This window comes from Natator depressus, chromosome 19, assembly GCF_965152275.1.
Source record: "Natator depressus isolate rNatDep1 chromosome 19, rNatDep2.hap1, whole genome shotgun sequence".
NCBI lineage: Eukaryota > Metazoa > Chordata > Testudines > Cheloniidae > Natator > Natator depressus.
In genome coordinates this window covers 5,689,388-5,708,432 of record NC_134252.1, presented here as the reverse complement: position 1 = coordinate 5,708,432, position 19,045 = coordinate 5,689,388, and the positions used below count along the sequence as shown (strand labels likewise).

General features: G+C 57.7%; 1 protein-coding gene across 2 annotated transcripts in view; it reads right to left on the bottom strand.

Moving 5' to 3' along the window:
* Positions 1 to 15,426: 15,426 nt before the first annotated feature.
* TINAGL1 (tubulointerstitial nephritis antigen like 1) overlaps positions 15,427 to 19,045 on the bottom strand; it is a 34,607-nt gene continuing 30,988 nt past the window's right edge. Inside the window, exon 13 of one of the 2 annotated variants that reach the window (XM_074934604.1) lies at positions 15,427 to 18,477. In XM_074934604.1, coding sequence (XP_074790705.1) covers positions 18,255 to 18,477 — 223 coding nt within the window. In that variant the 3' untranslated portion in view covers positions 15,427 to 18,254. The remainder of the gene's footprint in view (positions 18,478 to 19,045) is intronic. The other variant, XM_074934605.1, reaches the window with a different exon arrangement.

Below are 19,045 nucleotides of genomic sequence, written 5' to 3'. Positions count from 1 at the left end.
AGCTCATGCTTCTAGCTCTGGGAGGCCCTGGTTCAATCCCCCAGGTGTTGGCCAAGAAGGCAGCTATCACATCTGCAAACACAGGCACCCTAAGCCCAATGCACGATGGAAGTCCCACGTAAGCCCGGTGTTCTGGGCGAGGACTTAGGCAGCGGAGCGGGTTTGTGCTGCTTGCCCTCAGCAGGGGTGAATTGCACGCTAAAGGAAGCTCCTACACCAATATCCAAAACGTCTAAGGAAACACTGAGACAGTGACATGGGATGGAAAAAACTCCGGCTCTGGCATTTCTGGCCTGAGTCGTTGCCATCCGGTGCGTCTAGGCTGTTTGTCAGACTGAAAGGGGTGCTGCTGGGGAACCTCTTCCCTTTGATTGGAAACAGCCGTGACGTCGGGCAATGGATCAGCAGTGACCTAGATCTGTTGAGTGGCTGCATAAAGCCAGGCCCTGCCCATGCTGGAGTATTTTAGCACCAATGTAGTTGCACTGACGCGTAGGCGTGCAAGGCTGCGGTAAGACGGGCCTTGCACTGGTGCATATCAGGGCAAGTCACTCTCTAGTGCAAGCCCCATTTGGCACCAGTGCAGTGTCTGAATCAGAGTTGCACGAGTGTCACTCCACTGACGTCAGGACACTGGGAGAAAACTTCTCCAGTCCAGCCAAGCCCTCAGAAAGCGCCGCGTTCTCCATAGTCACTTTTCTGTCCATCACTGACGAGCTCGTCTGGAAGCTCCTTGCAAGGCTGCTGTGGTGTTTTACAAATAGATTTTTGTCCAGTGTTTCTAATGCGTTTCGGATTGTATCTGGCCCTTTGCTGCTGCTATTTCCGTGAGGTTGGATGGTTTATTTGTGCTTCGTTAGCACTGTGCTGAGCCGATCGGTTGCCATCTGGAGAAGAGACTGCTGCTGAGGCTGAAGTGCTGTTGCATTTTTACAGTGGTAATTGGCCCTTATTTTTGGTCAGAAGCTCCCCTGACATTTACCTCCCTCCATTCACATGCCACAGCAGCCTTCTTCCACCTCAGTTCGCTAGTTCCAGATCTCAGCACTTCTATCGAAGCATTCGGCTTGCTGGAAAAATAGAAACTGATGCTTTCTCCCTCTGTTGCTGCAAAATGGAGCTGGAAACGTAGCTGCAATTTAGCTGCGGGGGAGGCTCCGTCTGATACCACGCACACGGAGGAGCGGTCACACGCAGGCAGCTGCCCCAGAGAAAGACGACAGCCGAAATGGGCGAGATCCCATCCTATCCTGCAGCAGGGTGGCCCCTGCTGTAATGACTGCGTCCTGCATGCTTAGCAGGTCATGGGCCTGGTGATAAGGCGTTGCTCCCGTTCAGCTGTGGAGTTCTTTGTTGATAACAATGATGATCACATCACCTTGCATCAGCGTAGCCCAAAGTACATTTAAGCCTCATGCTGTCCCTGCCAGGTGGTGATTCCCATTTTAGAGGAACAAACTGAGATACCAAATGACTTGGTCACATGGTGAGTTAGGGCAGGACTGGGCCTAGAACGTATGACTCTGGATTCCCTAGTTCCCTGGGCTAACAGAAAGTGCTCCTTCCTGTGATGTTTCTGCGGTCGGATTAGGCACCAGAGATGTAGGACCATGGCCCCATGTCTGGGTAGTGTAAAGGAACCTGTGGGATGGCCCTCAGACACCAGGGTGATGGGCACCGTATAAAAACGTACTCTCAGTGGCCACCCTTGCTTCGACCCTTTATGGGGGGAGTTGCAAAAGCCACCAGCTCCCACAGACTCCCCGTGGGCTTCGGCCCTCTTCAAACGTCCTCCTGGACCAGCGCCCCGCTGCAAGGGTGGATCCCCACTGTGCTCCCAGAGGAGGTGGCGGGTGGGCCCGTGCCAGTAGTGCAGACAGGCTGTGAAGGCCTGAATGAAGGAGCAACGTTGCTTCTCAGACGCTCACCCCACCAGAAGGGCAGACGGCTGCCCCGGCTTTCCCACCGAAGGAGTTCTCTCGGCTCTGATGCGCCCCTGCCTGGCTACCGCAGCCCCGCCCGGCTATCTCCAGCTCCGCAGATTGCCCTGTAGCTCTCTCTTGGGGAGCCATTGGAACTGACCTACTGGCCCCCACACACCCTGTTATTCCAGCCCTGGGACCTCACCCCACAGATCGGCCAACACCCCTCAGTTCCAACCCCCAGTAGCCCTTGCTCCTCCAGTCTCCGGCACCTTGCAAGCCATGACAGCCAGGGACGCGGGTGCATCGTGCCCCCGGGAACGAGGCTGAGGGCAGATCTGAGCTGGGAGCTCTGGATCTTCGTTACCGCCCGATGCCAATCCAGGAAGGTCAGTGGAGTCACTCCGGTTTCACACCCGTGCAACACAGAGCCTATGCCAGTGTGTGTAAACTGGCTGTAGAAGGAGTTGCTCACTCCCAGTCTACTGTGCACTCGGGACCCTTTATCCCTCCGCTTAGTGCTGCATGGTCTTTGCAGCCTTGTAAGGCACAGAGGAGGGGGACGTGACGCTCTCCATGCACAGCCTCAGTCCATCAGCAAGAGCTGTCACCGCTGGCCCGTTCCCCCCCTCGCTGGAGGGTAATTACCCCGCACGCAGGAGAGCTAATTGCCTGGCAGCGGAAATGTCAGACCCGCTGGGGAGCTGGGGACACTGGCTGCACGTGACAGTCACGCCGCTCTCAGGCGCGTTTGCTGCTGTTCGTGGCTTCACCCACCCGCATTCCTCCTGCTGCTCGTGATGGGAGGAGGTGTCCCGGGCTTCCTGCTCCCCTCCGCTGCTCAACCCTCGGTGCCTGGCAACCGGCCTTCATGCCCCTGGCCAAAGCAGCTAGGGGACCCAGCAGGGGGCGCTGCATGACCAGACCACGGGTGGGCCCAGAGTTGCCTCGAAGGCATGGCTCACAAGAGGCTGCAGGTGCGGCCCACGGGCCCTGGGCAGGCAGCGCATCAAAGCCCTGCTGTGAAAGCTTTTCAGCAAGGCCAGCAATGGGGTCCCCTCCAGCAGAGCAGCCGGGTGCTGCGCACACCGTCACCCACAGGGCTGGGAGCTGCTAATGGCATTGGGGGGCAGGGGAGACTTTGTGTCCCCCACAAAGGATCCCAGCAATTGGTTAATCGGCAGCGTCCAAGAATGATGCATTTTTAACCTTTTACTTCTGTTTGTAGAGATGACACCTGTCGGGGGAGTGCCGGGGGGAGGGGGGAGTGCTGAGGTGTGTGTGTGGGGGGGGAGGGAGTGCCAGGGGGCGGGGGGGGCTGGGCTCTGAGGCAATCGAGATTGTAATGCAGATGTGCATTTGGCATTGTCACAAGTCTGGGGTCACTAGGACGCTGTGGATGTGACGGTGCGCAGTGCTGGTCTGGAACTTCCCAGCCACGGGAGGGGGGGTAGAAATCCGATCGTCCAGCTCCAGAAAGCATAGCACCCTACTACGTGGGCTGCAGGAGACTCTCCACTAGGTGTGGCTGTATAGGGTCTGTGGCACACAGCTGAGTAGCGCTGATTACACCACTACCTTCTAGTGGATAGACCCCCCCCCCCGCAGTTCATTGTCACTTGCAGACAGTCATTCATATTTTCCTGAATCTAGTACAAGGCAACCTGCAGTAGAAGTAACTGACAGCCATTCTTCTGGGGATCCCCTGCACGGGGTGATTGGCTTTTACCTGCTTTTTGCTTTTTCTTTTACAGGTACAGTAGCCCAGGTGGCCACCAACTTTCTTGCCTAGTGGTAAGAATTTCTTTTTTGAAACCGTCTGCCTGCTGATCACAGTGGAACCTGTCTCCGGGAGTTAAAGCTCCTCCGGGAGGATTTTTCAGTGGCTTCTTTTGTTGAATATTTTCCTCCCCACTCCCAGTTAATGAAAGGGGATTGTGTTGCTAGGTTTCCTTGCTGTATATGAGTCAGCCAGTAGATCTTGCTGTGTGCTCAATGGCATTCCAGACATGGTAAACACAGGTGACAGAGCTGGAGCTTAATCTGTGTGGGAGCTTGTATCTGGGTCTCTCAGTGTCGTCTTTAATGACTGCTTCCTTTCCAGCAGATCGTTGATTCCATGTCATGTCAGCGCAAGACTTCAACCTGGATAGGGCCCGTGCTGAGTTGCCAGTGTCTAATGTGGGGGTTTGCTGTAACTGTTTGTTAAACAGGGTGTGCTTAAAATATTTTTTTACAGTAGGAAAAGTGTATTTCCACCCCACCTCCACCTTCACACACTCTCCCATAATTGAAAAGCAGCTGGAGGAATTTAGCTCAGCCTTTCCACCCCTATTCACCTTTGGGCAGAGACCAAGCATGGAAAATGTCAGCCCCCAAAGATGCTGGTTTTACAGTGTTCTGAGCATGAGAAAACAAAGAGCTAAAAAGAAAACTCTGTTCTGTGTATTGCAGGAGCGGTTCGAGGCTCTGCCCGCGATCAGGCCTCGTTTGTGCGGGGGGCCATGGGCCAGATTTTCACCGCACGTGCCATAAGGGTAGCACTGGGAAATCTAGCTCTTAACTGGGTGCCTAAATGAGCAGCACTCTTCTGAAAATCCGTCCCCCCGTGTACATGTAGCAAGAGCCAGTTCCTTGCTAAACAGCCAAAGGCTGGATTACTATCTCCATGCTACAGACTGCATGCTTCCCTCTTGGGGCTTTTGCCAGCTGCTCAGCTGAATGCACAGACACCGGCATCTCTTGTCTCCTTGCTGGATTAGTTCTCGAACAGCCTTGGCCTAGCTGGGATTTTTTTTTTGTTTTGTTATCGTGACTAGCAAATAAAAGGCAATTTATTTCTGCCGACGTCAGACCACGGCCAGGGCTCAGGGAAGCGTTAGATCTGAAGGGGAGCAATGAATGACCCAAGCTTGATCATCCATCAGCAGCAGCATTCCTTCAAAATTGAGGGGGCTCATCTTTCATGGATTGTCCATTTCAAGTTATCGGTGGGTGCCCCAGACCCTGCCAAATTAGCTTGCAAGCAATTCGTTGTCAAGGCCCGTCCCCATATGAGATAGATCGGTGCTACTATTGCTATTTTACAAATGGGGAAACCGAGGCACAAGATTGCTCAGGCACATTGTTTCAAGTAATTCCTCATGTCAGGCATAGGAGCCAGAAATCCAGGTAGCCAGGCCCTTCTGTGACCACTCATCAACTCACCAGCACCTGTTAGGTGCTTGCTCTGGCCTGGCCGAGCGAGCAGGACTGCGTTCTTAGCTCCACAGGCTGCCTCGGTGCAGCAGTCTGAGCTCCTTGCTGGAGCTGCAGGGCCGTTCCAGCGCTGGGCCCCACGTCTGCTGTTAGCGGGAACCCCGGTGGCCAGTGTCTGCTGCCTTACAGCAGCTGAGCCTGTTACTCCGTTTCTTTGCCAGCCCAGCCTCAAGACCCTTCCTCCCGCCCCGTTCCCAGCTCGCCCCGAGCCACTGATCTGGCAGAGCCTGGTACAGCTGCAGTGAATGTGTCCTTAAAATGAACAACGTGCTCAGTCATCATCTAAGACTACTAGCGCATGAAATATATGGCGGAATGGGGGTAAAATAGAGCCAGAGACATACAATTCTCTCCCAAGGAGTTCAGTCACAAATTTAATGAACGCATTCTTTTTTTAACGAGCGTCATCAGCGTGGAAGCACGTCCTCTAAAATGGCGGCTAAAGCATGAAGGGGCAGACGAATGTTTAGCGTATCTGGCACGTAAATACCTTGCAATGGCGGCTACAAAAGTGCCATGCGAACGCCTGTTCTCACTTTCTGGTGACACTGTAAATCAGAAGCGGGCAGCATTCTCTCCTGTACATGTAAACAGACGGGTTTGGCTGAGCGATTGGCTGAACGGGAAATAGGACTGACTGGACTTGGAGGCTCTAAAGTTTCACGCTGTTTTGTCACTTTCTCGATAAAGAGATTGCACGACAGTACTTGACCAATCCTGTTTCTTTTGTTCATTTTTACAGTGCAAATATCTGTAATAAAAGATAATATCAAGTGAGCCCTGCACCCTTTGTAGTCGGTGTTGTAAATGAAATTGCGATATTTGAAAAGGTGGAAAAACCATCCCCCCCAAAATATTTAATACATTCCAGCTGGAGTTCAGCTGTGCAATTTGAAACTGCAATTAATCATGGCTGGTTTTTTTAATCCCCAGGATTTTTTTCAGTGAAGCGTGAGTTGACTGCGATGAACCAACAGCCCAAACCCAGCAGCCGCCCTGGGAAGCCGCTCGTTGACATCCATTTGTACGCCTGTAGCACCATCTGGTGGACGCAGCACGAGGCCGTGCCCGCTGTCCTTCACACCCGGCTTTTCAGCGGCTGGGGTGAAGAAGGGCAGGCTCTGGTTAGTGGCAGGTGCTGCGCAACCCCCATTGCACCCCAGGCTAATCAGCAGCACTCCCTGGTTTTCGGGGGGGGGCGGGGGGGCACATCAGGCCTTCCCCACAGCACCTGTGTCCTGCTACCTTAGCGCCTTCTCTGGCCCCCCCACTTACTGCAGTATGCAGCCCCCTCATCGTCTGACAGATTGCTCCTCACCCCCATGCCTCAGGCAGGCCCATGCGATGGGCGGCAGTTCGCAGGTGGGGCAGTTAGGCCCCGGCTTGCAATGGCAACGAGGGGCCTAAACACCTGTCAGGCTCTGAGCTCAGGGGTTTGCTCACAGCTGCACATGGAATTGGAGGGGGCCGCCAGGCCTTAAAGCCAGAGCTCCAGCCAGCCCCTCCCCACGGGGCCCTCCTGCCTGCCTTCTCCCCCGGCCAGTGTGTGACGAAGTGGGACTGTTCTTAATGGTTCCTCCGAATATTGTGGGGGTGCCTCAATTTCCCTTATGCAGTTCTTAAGTATCTAGGTGGTGGGGTAAGGGTGTATGATCACTGCAGAGCCCTAGAGGGCAGGTGTGTGCAGGGGTCTGGACACAGAGAATGGCCGACACCCTGTTTCCTGGCAACTGATGGCCTGGACCCTTCCCCCCTGCAAGGTGAGAGCTAAAGGGTTGGAGAACAAAGGAATCAGGTGACCTCCTGGCCTGGGAAAGGAACAAAGCCCAGAGGAGGGGGGGCTGGAGGGAGTTTCAGTTTGGAGGCTGGCTAGGACATGGAGTGAAGGGCAGACATGGTTGTCTGGCTCACTGCCCTCCAAAATGGACCCAGCTGAGGGGTCCTGTTCTCTGCACCTGCAAGCTCTGTTTTAGACCATGTTCCTGTCGTCTAATAAACCTCTGTTTTACTGGCTGGCTGAGAGTCCCGTCTGACTGCGGAGTTGGGGTGCAGGACCCTCTGGCTTCCCCAGGAGCCCCGCCTGAGCGGTCTCGCTGTGGGAAGCACACGGAGGGGCAGAGGATGCTGAATGCTCCGAGGTCAGACCCAGGAAGGTGGAAGCCGTGTGAGCTGTTTGCCCTGCGGACAGGCTGCTCACCGGAAGGCGACTGCCCCAGAGTCCTGACTGGCTTCATAGGGAGCAGTTCCAGAGCATCGCCCGGGCACTCCGTGACAACTGGTGGCAGCGGTGGGATCTACTGCACCCCGTGGATGGCGCTTCCTGCAGTAAGTGACTGGGGAGCAGTAAAACAAAGGGGGATTGATGGGGACTAGGCGTGCTGAAGATTCAGAGAGAGACGGTTTCAGGGGGCGGTTAACCCCTAGGATTGTGTGACCAGAGAAAAGGACTTTTGCAGTAACAGGGTCCCCCGGGGGATTGCAGCGAGCGGTCCCAGGGGCGGAGGAGTCTGCAGCTCGACCCTGGCAAAGAGGTGGTGACCTCGAGAAGGGCTGGCACACTAGGGGTTCTCCCTGGAAACCGTGGGGAGCTGCGAGCACACAGGCCTGTGAGTCCACAACAACTTGGGAAGAGCGGAGTGATGGTCTGTCACCGTCTTCTTAAGAAGGACATTGTAACCCTGTGCAGAAAGAGAGGGTTGAGCATTGGAAAGTTCACCAAAGCACAGTTAATCGAGCAGCTGGAGTAGTAGCCAGGCATCGCCAAGACTCCTGTCCCCGACCAGACGAGGGTCTTCACGATCGGGTTCCCCATCCGGGGATCGGAGATGGACGGGATTGGAGCTGAGTCCGAGAGAGCAAGAGGACTGTGAGAGACAGCGAGAGCCCGAGAAAGAGCTGCAGAAGCAGCAGCAGCATGAACTGGCGGTGGGGGAGCGGAGAGGCCTAGGGGACCTCCCCGGGGTGAGTGGGGATAGACCCCGGGGGGCCAGTTCCGCAGGGAACCTCGAGACTAAATTGCTGCCCCTGGTTAAGGAGGGGGGGGATGTGGATGCCCACCTCACTGCCTTTGAGCAGGCTGGAGATTTGAACCAGGGGGACCCTGCGGAAAAGCCCCGGTGTCTAGCTCCCTTGCTGGGTCCCAAGGCCATAGACTCTGTCGGCCAGATGGGTGGGGAGGTGGACAGGCTCCCACTCCTGACCCCAACCTATATGTCTGTGTGGAGTTTCCTGGGGCCAGGCCCCTCGGACCCCCAGTGGGAGCGGAAGGTGATGGTCAATGGGGAGACATTCCTGGGGTGGCGAGATCCTGGGACAGAGAGAACTGTTGTCAGGCCCTGGGTGGTGCAGCCTCAGAGGTTGAGGGGCTGTGTGAGCTGGGTGAGGGTCCCAGGGACGAAGCCCCTCGCCCTGCCTATGGCCCAGATCCCTGTGCAGACCCAGGAGGGGTGGGGCTGGCTGGTCTTTGGGGTGCTCCAGGACACCAGCTGCGAGACCCTGTTGTGGGGCAACTGTGTCTCTTTGGGACAGGATCCAGGCCCTGCTCCTGTAACGGCCGAGGGTTTGAATTTGAATCCAGGGAACCAATCGGTGGAGAGGGAAACGGTCAGTGAAAATGCAGATGACCTGGCTGGCAGCAGGGAGGAGCCGCTAGGCTCAGGCTACCTGCCTGCCTGTAAGCAGACCCCTGGGGCTGGGTGGGACAGAGAGATGCTCCCTGCGCCCTTGCACTCCGGAGAGGGGGCTCACGCTGGCTCTGATGCAGTGAGGAAAGCAGCGAGCTCGCTGCCTACCCCCACTGGCACAGCAAGGGCAGCGCTGAGCACAGGGGGAGCTGAGACCCCAGCTGAGTGGGGGGAGACACAGGCAGGGGAGGGGATCTGTGGGGAGTGGCAAGGTGCTTGGTAAGGAAAGTTTGGATGAGCCTAGGCAGCCTTGTGATCTGATGGCTTTGTCCAGTCAGCAGGGTGGGAAGGCGAGGAGAGTGGAAGATGAGTGTCCCTGGACCTTACCTGTTAGCTGGGTGGAGAATTGGGACAGTGAAGGAAACGTGCCTGTGCCTGTCAGAGGTATTGACTTGCCTGTGGAGGGAGCTACCCTGATCTCCAAGCAGTTGTCTGTGACCAGCCTTGTGTGCTGGGACAAGGGGAATGAGATCCCAAGCTGTGTGTCTGGTAAAGGAGAAAGTGTGTCCGGCTCTTCTTGGTCTGTGGAGCAGACAGAAGGGGCCTTGCAGCCTGTGATGGTTGAGCGTTGTGCAGTTGTCTCAGAGCTGGTTCTGGATTCAGCTAAAGCCCAGGAAGGGAATGGTCCTAAGTTTGTGTCTGCTCAGGAGAATGGCCCTGTAACTAGGTCGCATCCAGTTAGTGTCTATGTAAAATCCCAGAGACCAGACAATTCTGGTGCTTGTATTTTGCCTGTTGCTCGTGTGTGGTTGGGAAAGGGTGTCGCAACTCTGTCTAATCAGGGTGAGATCCTAGCCAGGGCACAAGGAGAGCGTGAAGGTGATGTGATTGTGTTACCTATGGAGGGTGTGGAAACCTGTAGCAAGAAGGAAAAGATTCCTGAACTTGTGTGTGGCAAAGGGAAGGAGAAGGCTTCTGACCATTTATCTAGGAAGTCTGTCAGTTTGCCTGAAAGGGGATTGTGTAGGAATCCACCGGACGGGCCATAGGTAATTCTGGATGTAAGGGAGACCCAGAAAGAGTCTGTTGTTGCTCAGGAACGTGTTCCTCTAGAGCAAGCCCTAGGTAAAGAGGGTAAGAGCAGAATTTCTGGGAGGGGTGAATTGTTGCATAGAAAAGCCCTAGGGAAAGGAATCCTCATGGAGTCTTTGCAAGCAGTTTACTGCAACTGAAGGGTGTGAAAGTGATTTAATCAAGAAAGTTTCAGTTCCTAACAGCCAGAAATTTTCTGTTGTGAATGGATCCACTGACTGTCCTGTTGAAAGACCCAGTGTGGATAGCTTTGAGAAGGTCTCAGATGGAGTGAAAGCTGTTAAGAAACTTAAACAGTCCTATAACCAAGTGGCTGTGTTTGGCCAGCTTGTTGGGGAGAAGACCCAATCCAAGTTTGACCCCCTGGGGTTTTGGGGTGGCCAAAGGGCGGGCCGCAGAAACCTTCCCACATGCGGCCTGCGAGTGCTATCGACCACCCCCGACCTAAGGGAGGGCGTGAAACTGGAAGGGCCTGGTGTAACTCCTACCAAGGAATGGCAGAGACGCTGGGGCATCCATGGGAACGTTGGTGGCTTCGAACTTCCCCAGGTCACCGCCTAAAGTGACCCCGCTCAGTTCGATCTCGAAGGGGGGAGAGATGTGACGAAGTGGGACTGTTCTTAATGGTTCCTCCGAATATTGTGGGGGTGCCTCAATTTCCCTTATGCAGTTCTTAAGTATCTAGGTGGTGGGGTAAGGGTGTATGATCACTGCAGAGCCCTAGAGGGCAGGTGTGTGCAGGGGTCTGGACACAGAGAATGGCCGACACCCTGTTTCCTGGCAACTGATGGCCTGGACCCTTCCCCCCTGCAAGGTGAGAGCTAAAGGGTTGGAGAACAAAGGAATCAGGTGACCTCCTGGCCTGGGAAAGGAACAAAGCCCAGAGGAGGGGGGGCTGGAGGGAGTTTCAGTTTGGAGGCTGGCTAGGACATGGAGTGAAGTGCAGACGTGGTTGTCTGGCTCACTGCCCTCCAAAATGGACCCAGCTGAGGGGTCCTGTTCTCTGCACCTGCAAGCTCTGTTTTAGACCATGTTCCTGTCGTCTAATAAACCTCTGTTTTACTGGCTGGCTGAGAGTCCCGTCTGACTGCGGAGTTGGGGTGCAGGACCCTCTGGCTTCCCCAGGAGCCCCGCCTGAGCGGTCTCGCTGTGGGAAGCACACGGAGGGGCAGAGGATGCTGAATGCTCCGAGGTCAGACCCAGGAAGGTGGAAGCCGTGTGAGCTGTTTGCCCTGCGGACAGGCTGCTCACCGGAAGGCGACTGCCCCAGAGTCCTGACTGGCTTCATAGGGAGCAGTTCCAGAGCATCGCCCGGGCACTCCGTGACACAGTGCAACGCCCGAAGTCTGCCCTGCTGCACTCCAGGAATATGCCACTCGCAGGACTCGCACCGGCTCCGTAACTCATTCTAGTCTAGGGGTGTGGGGATGTGTGAGACTCAGGACACATGGGCCAGCTCCTGTTGTGATCCCAGCCGGCTGTGCCCTCAGCCGGGGCTTTAACCCAGCACCTACCAGGGGAAAGGCCAGCACTGACCCCTCAGTCCACACACTCCCCGTGCGCTGCACAGCACAGCACCGCGGGTGTGTCCTGCTCGTGCACAGTCCCGCGGGCTGGGACAGCAAGGCTGGGGCGCACCGGCTCCTCGGTTATGGCAGGAGGGAAGCCTGGCAGATGTCCAGGCCATTAGCGGCTCCTCCCCCCCCCCCCCCGGCTTTTCAGGGGGACCCTGCCACCCTTTGGTCCATGGCTCCGTGATGGAGGGTGCTCTGTGGCGTGAGCCCAGCCAACGGCGCCGGACCACATCACACGCTTGCTCCTCCGGGGGGCGGCTGATGCCGCTTGGGCCCCTGCACGTGCAGCCACCAGGTGGCGCTCTCCTCTTGCTGCCTTTCTGCTGCAGAAGTTGGGGGGGGGGGGTGGGAAGGGGGGGGCAGCAGATAAACCACTGGCTGCTCCATGGGGCTGGGGCCAGGGCTGGCTTGTTCCCACCGTGGCCTTTCTGCTGAGTGCCCCCCTCCCCCCGCTTGCTCATTTTGGGGGTGGGGTGGGGGGACAGTGAGCCAACCTGCCAAGTCAGGTTTGTCTTTGGGAATTACCACCAGGCCGCTGAATGACCCATAACGAGGTTCCCTGGGCGCCCTGTTGCCAGCCCGGCGCATCATCCCCCCCCCCGCACCCCCACTACCACTGCAGCCACCGCAGTAATGCGTATGCCACCCCCAACACACAGCCCCAGCACGCGCGCACGCTCACACACACACACACCCAATACACAGCCCCAGCATGCACACGTGTGCACACACACACACACACACACACACACACACATCCCCCAACACACAGCCCCAGCACGCACGCGCGCGCACACTCACACACACCCCCGACACACAGCCCCAGCATGCACGCGCACGCACACGCACACACACACACACACACACACACACAGTGCCAACTACAAACTGCCAGGCCCAGCTAACATGTGGGCCCCGCCTTTAGTCCTGGTGTTGCGCCCGTCCACAGAGGGGAGCCATGGACCGGGGTGGGCTGGAGCTGTCCAGCCGTGGGGTGCCGGGCGCCCTCCCCAGGTGTGCGCTGGCCCATAGAGGAGGCTGGTGCGGCTCATCTGCATCGCGCAGCCAGGGCGTGTGATCGTGCCCGCGATCGGCCCGCCTCTCCGGCGGGGGCTGTTTGGGGCTGGCGGGGATGTCGGCACACCTAGCTTAGCACGGCTCTGGGTTGACACCTTTGAACCCCTGGAACCAGCATGGAGACGCCCCCCCCGCGCGCATGGCTGGCTGCACGTTCCTGGCGCGGGCTGCGCGTGTGCGCCGGACCAGGGTTTCCCGGGGTCACCGTGTCCTGGCAAAACAGGAAGCGAGACAATGACGGGCCCTTTATCTCGCCAGCACATTCGTTCTAGGTGCTGACCTCACCCGGGTGGGGCGGGGGGCGTGAGGGGCAAGGTGGGGACAGCAGGGCCCTCCCCTTTGCCCCCTTGTGTGGGGAGGGCAAATGAAGGGCAAGGTGTGTGTGTGGGGGGTGGCAGTAAGGGTGTGCGGGTCGGGGCGGGGGGTATGGCACCTGTTAAGCTTCTTCCTTGGTTTCAGTGACAGAAGGGCCAGCCCGAGGAGCCGAGCTCTGACGGCTTGGAGCGCACCTGCCCCATGGCCAGCGCCAGCCTGGTGAAGGGAGCAGCCACCCCCCCCACCCACGTGTAGCAACCAGTGTCTCATGCATTGCATGACCCTGAGCAGGCATGTGACAAAGGCCGCGTCCATGACCCTGCAAACACAGCCAGCCCCTGTGCCAGGGAAGAGAGAGAGCGAGAGAGAGAGAGAGCGTGTGTGTGTGTGTGTGTGTGTGTGTGTGTCCCCTCAAAACCGCAGCCCATGTGCCTGTCCATCCCTGGCCCCCAAAGGCTTAGGGCTAAGCTGTGGGCATCTGCTGGGACAGCACCCCGCCAGCTCCAGAAAGCAGCATTTGGAGGTTGTGGGGGGGCGGGGTTTTTTCCGGGGCCCACCAGGGTTTCCTCACCCTCTGCAGGTGGTAGTAGGTCCTGACCCTTCCTATCGGGGTGGGACACGAGGGCGAGGAAGTGAAATGTGTGGCCCACAAGTGTGTAAAGTTGTTCCCTTGGCACAGTTCGGAAACGAATCGGCTGCAGGGCGCACAGCCGGCTCGGGTTATGGAAGGGGGGGAGGGGGGGCTTGCAGGGGCCCGATGACAAAGTCGGAGGCCCTGGGGTGAGGGGCGGGTGGGAGCACCCTCTCGCAGGACCCACTCAAGGAAAACCCGAGAGGTGGGTGATAAGGCTGCCCCCACCTCCTGGAGCACCCGCTCGGGGAGTCCAGGAGGTCTCCAATGCTGGTGGCTTCTGCCAGGACCAGCCTCCGGGGCACTGAGGGGGACTCTGCCACCTGCAGGGGGGCGGTTAATGAGGCAGAAAGCCGGCAGCTTTGCCTGCGTAAGCCCTGGCGGGGGAGCTGCAGCCGTGCAGCCATGTGAAGAATTCCCTGTGTCAGGCCTGGGGAGCTTGCCAGGCCTCGGAAAACAATCGCTGCCAGGAACCAGGGGAGAGGGGAACGGAAAATCCACTGACCGAGCAGGAGATGCAAAAGGAAACGCTGCTCATTGGTGCGGCAGGGCGGTGCGAGGCCCCGATGAGGGGCTGCTCCGATGGGTAGTGAGGGCTTGGGTGCTGGGGAGAGGTCTCCCGCATGGCTGCGCACAGGGCAGACCCTGGGCCTGCCCGCTCCTGGGCCCGAGCACCTGAAGATTGGCCCACAGGGAAAGCCCACGGTGCCACATCTCGGGACGGGTGGAGCCAGACGCTCCTTCACCCCAGTCTGCCCACACCCCAGTGGTACGGGGAGCAGGGCAGAAAAGAAAAGGCTCCAGTCTCCCCCTGGCACCCACGGCGCTGTACTAATACCAGGCCATGGCCACTGCCGGTTAAACAAGGCTCTTCCCACCTCCTCCTCACCCAGCACGCAGGGCCGGCCAAGCCCACTGTCTGCTCAGTGCTCATCAGCAGCGTCTCACCACCTACAGCCCTGCAGCTCTTCAGAGCACCAGCAAGAGCCAAGCCCCGAGAGCGGCGCCCAGCAAAACCATGGGCCGTTTCCTTGATCCAAGGATGCCTATGTCCCAGCTAACCGAGGGACACAAGCCTTGTCAGACTGGATGGGGAGGGGGCAACCAAGTTGCTAATAATAGCCAGTACCAGCTGGGTCAGAGGAAGGCGCAAGGAAACCTCCCAATGGACAGTTATGGAATAATCTGTCTTTAGGGGAAGTTCCTTCCTGACTGTTGCCAGGTCAAGGTAGGCTTGTGCCCTGAAGCATGAGAGTTTTGGACACAGGCTTACAGCTGGCCAATGGCAAAGTTCAAACTGACCTTTCACGGGATTTGATTTTAGCCTTTGTGTTCATTTACACCCTTCTGACGGTGCCTCAGGCAAGTCTTAACCTGTCAATGCAGCACCTGGGATGAGGGGGCCGCCCTGGTTCATCTTCAGCTCTGAATGGCTACTAAAAGGAATGAAATGCAACGCTGGCTAGCTGGGGAGGTGGTTTCTGAGCGCAGAGGGCACTGTAATGCAGCAGACAGAGGTAGAATGAGATACACCTGCTAGAAGATGAAGCCAGACACATTCAGGCACCAATTCTTAACACCAAAGAGGATTCACCAATGGAATTTACCAGGGGGCGGAGGGGAGGCTCCACGCTTGTAAGCTTTAAATCAAGCAGGGGCGCAGGGGTGTCAGTCTAAAGCAAGGTGCTCCAGCTCAGCTGTGAGGTATGGCCTCGATTCAGCCATTATCGGGTGAGGTCTGTGGGTGGGCTATACAGACTAGCTGATCATAACGGTCCCTTCTGGCTTTACCATCTCTGACTCGATGGCCCACCCAAGCCTGAATTCAAAGGGCAGCAGGCTGGAGCGGGCTAATGACCCTCAGGGATAGCCAGCGGTAACCAATGGGAAGCAGGCCCACGTGGTGGGCAAGAAAGACACAGTTGTGCTGGTGAGAGGCTTCAATAAATTTATGTACAAATAATAAAAAGCACAATAAATACAAAAGATTCTTAAAATACAACGCCTCCGTACAGCCCGACCGCTCGCTAGGCAGGTAGATTGCGGTCTTGTTCTGTCTCTGGATACAGACTCACTGTTGAGACTGGCCAGCGCAGTCTCAGGACCCAGATTGTCCTGACAAAGCATCTGCCACATCTCGGACACCAGCTCTCTTCTCTGACGTGGACGGGGACGTTGGGCTGAGAGCAACTACCCTTTGGATCAGGAGAGAGCGACACAGAGCGCCTCCCTCCCCTGCTCCCAGCTGAAGCTCTGAGTACATCAGCAAACACTGTTGTGAGTACATCAGCAAACATTGCAACGTGCAGCTCCCACTGAAGTCAAAAAGCCAGGGGGCTTAGCCACTGACAGCGACAGAAGGATAAATTCCCCAAATCAAGGCCCTTGGTACTGGACATTTTCCTGGGCTGGGCCCTTTAGCACCATAGGGAAAAGGCAGATTCCGTGAAAGCGACAGGCTGGAGAGAAGTTTCGATTACGCTCTGGAGTTGCCCGGCTTTACGCTGAGACACCTCCCAGTTCGGCGCAGCACAAAGCTGCCCCAAGCCAGCTCCACAGCCGGTGGAAGAACACCACTCCTTTGGGGCCCTGTTAAAGGCACAAACGCCCCTTGTGTGAAATTCGCCCCAGGGCAGCACAAGTGCCTAGGGCAGGCTCAAGTGGTCCAGAGGCTGTGCGCTACCACGTTTGCACAAGGGCAAATGCCATCTCCTAGTGAGCAACGCCCGCTTGTGCAAAACAAAAAGGCGAGGCTGGCTGTGCAAACACCCATTTGCACACGGGGAGGGAGGAGTTGCATGTGCTCTCACACGGCGCTCTTTAAAGGCTAAAGGCCTTTGGGAGAAGAGCTGGCTCTGCCCTTAACTTCAACGCTGCTTCTTGAACAAGGAGACACTGATCCCAGCGCGGCCAGGAAGCCGGAGGGATGGGCCCGGAGCCGGGGTGGGACGGGAAGGATTTCACAGTTTTTGATGTTTTTTGCAGCTAAGCTCTGAGCTGGACAATGGGGATTTGCTGAAAGGGGGGGCAGCAGCTGGGCGGAAAGGGCAAAATAAATCCAAGCGGGTAAGGAGGCCTAGGCAGGACAAGCCGTCCAGCCTGGGTAGTGTCACGGAGGGGAGAGGAAACCCGCACCAGGGCCCGTGTGAGAGTTTGCCACAGCAATGCCGTGTTTCAGACACGGGGTTTCTGCCCTGGATCGAGCCAGGGGTCCCATTTGGTTTTGCTCCATCTCCCGCCCCAGATCCAAACACCCCTGATGCTGACGGGCTTCTGCTTCTCTGCATCAGTGCAGAGAGCTGCCTGGTCACTGGGTCTCCCAGAGCCCTTTGGAGCCAAAGAGCAATTCCTGGCTTCTCTGCTGGAGTTCAAGCCCCCCTCCCCGTCCCCGCCTCTCCAGTCAGGCGGAAGCACGGGTCTGGTTTAACAATCCTCCGCCTCTTTGACATGAAAGGCTGCAGCTTACTGTCACGACTCGGGCTGCGCTGCTGACAGCGCCAGCGAGGGCGTCAAACGCCAACATCCGAGTGACCTCAGGCTCCCAACAATGGCCTGTTTAGCCAGGCCGGGATTAGGCACTAAGACCCTACCGGCTGGTACAAAGCATGGGGCCGTGGTTAAAAGCCAGGGGGCTGGGGACGCACTTTCAAGTGCTCAGCACATATAAGATACGGGCCAGCGCACCGTGGCCTCGGTGTCAGCAGAAAGCCAGCCTTGCCCGGGTCCCAGCAGGGCTCCGCACGAGATGGGGGTCATTTGGAGGTGAGACGCTGAGGATCAGAGCAGGGGGCCGTGGAAGGGTGCGTGGGAAATTGGGAGGTTGGTCGGAGATCCCGTGGGGACTGGAGTGGGACTGGGTGGGAGACCAGGGTGGGCTCCCAAGGGTGCGGGAGGGCCGGGGAGGAGGGAACCTCTAGGATGATGGGAAAGCTAGAGATGACCAGGGTGAAGACGGCAGCACGGCAGTTACTCCCCTGCCCCGGCCCAGCTCCATCCAGGCAGCGTGGCTGGTGGTAATCCCTGAAGATCCGGCTCCCTGGTAATGCGAGAGGCTCTCAGGAAATGCTGGGGTTCCTCGTGCTGGCTGCACCATCTCCTCGCCCACTGGCAGAGGGCAAAGGGGCAAACACCCTGACACTGGGGTGACAAGGGCATGGCTCAGTGGCACCCCTTGCCCCCAGGGAGATGAAAGGGTTAACTACAGGTTGGTCTCTGGAGAGCTGGGGGTCCAGGAAGCCCTAGGGCCCCCTCCATATCTCTGGGGAAAAGCCCAGCGATGGGTGACGGGGCTGGGGCAAGGGGGAACCCCGAAGGCGGCAGCATCGTTCCCAAAAGGGTGGGGTGACAGGCCGATCTGATTTCCACTGGTCTGTCCCCGCCACATGGCAGGGCCCAAGGCACCCCAGCCCCACAGCAGAAGCCACGGCCCCAAACCCTGCCCGAGTAGTGTAAACAGGCCCCATCCTCACTAAGGAGCATCCCAGAGGGGAACAGGCCTGGGGGTCCCAGCACGTCTCCAGCTAGGAACTGGTCAGGGCCGAGGGTCCGTTACCAGGAGGGGGTGAGGCCCATGCTATGAAGACATTCCTTGGTGGCAGCTCCGTGAGTCCTCAGGGATCCTCCCAGGTCCCCGGGGTGCCAGGCCTCCCAGAGCCCTACCTGGTCCTGGGAGAGGCTGGAGGCCGACTGGGGATCCTTCGGGGTCCCTTGGGGGTAGCGACAGAGTCAGAGTCTGCTGCAGGTGCCTGTGGCTGGGTCCAGATCACACTTGGGCTTCATGGAGCACGTCGGGGCTGTGGGAGGAAAGGCCTCCCCGTGCCACGCGGGGCCACCCGGCTGGCTCACTTCCGGCGCCGCATGTCCTCCATGCTGACGCGGCCCCAGACGCCCACCACGAAGGTCTCGATCTCGCACTCGTTGGCACCCCGGGCGATGCGGAAGTAGCCGTCCTCACCCCAGTGCTTGCCCCAGGAGTTCGCAGCCACCTGCAGGGAGGTAAGAAAAAGACGTTAAAAGATGTTAGCAGCCGAGTCTGTGTGCAGTACATGTGTCCAAGCACGCAGCCAGCCAGACGCACACACAGACAGACAGAGGCACGCACAGACAGACGCACGCACAGACAGACAGACGCACACACAGACAGATAGACAGACGCACACACAGACGCATGCACAAATGCACTGATACAGCCAGACGCACACATAGACACCTGCACACAGCCAGACACCCACAGCCAGCTAGGCAAGCACACAGACACACGCGCACACACAGCCAGCCTGATGCACACAAAGAAAGATGCATGCAGCCAGCCAGACACGCGTGGGCACAGCCAGACATGCGTGGGCACAACCAGACACGCGTGGGCACAGCCAGACAGACAGATGCACACAGCCAGATGCACTCACACACAGACACACGCACACAGCCAGCCACACACGCACAGTCAGACAGCTGCACCCGCACACAGCAGTGCCCTGGAAAGCACCCCTTCCCTTCCCTGGTTCTGACCCAAATTTTGGAACAACTGAAGAGGCTGCCCTGCAATGGCTCCAT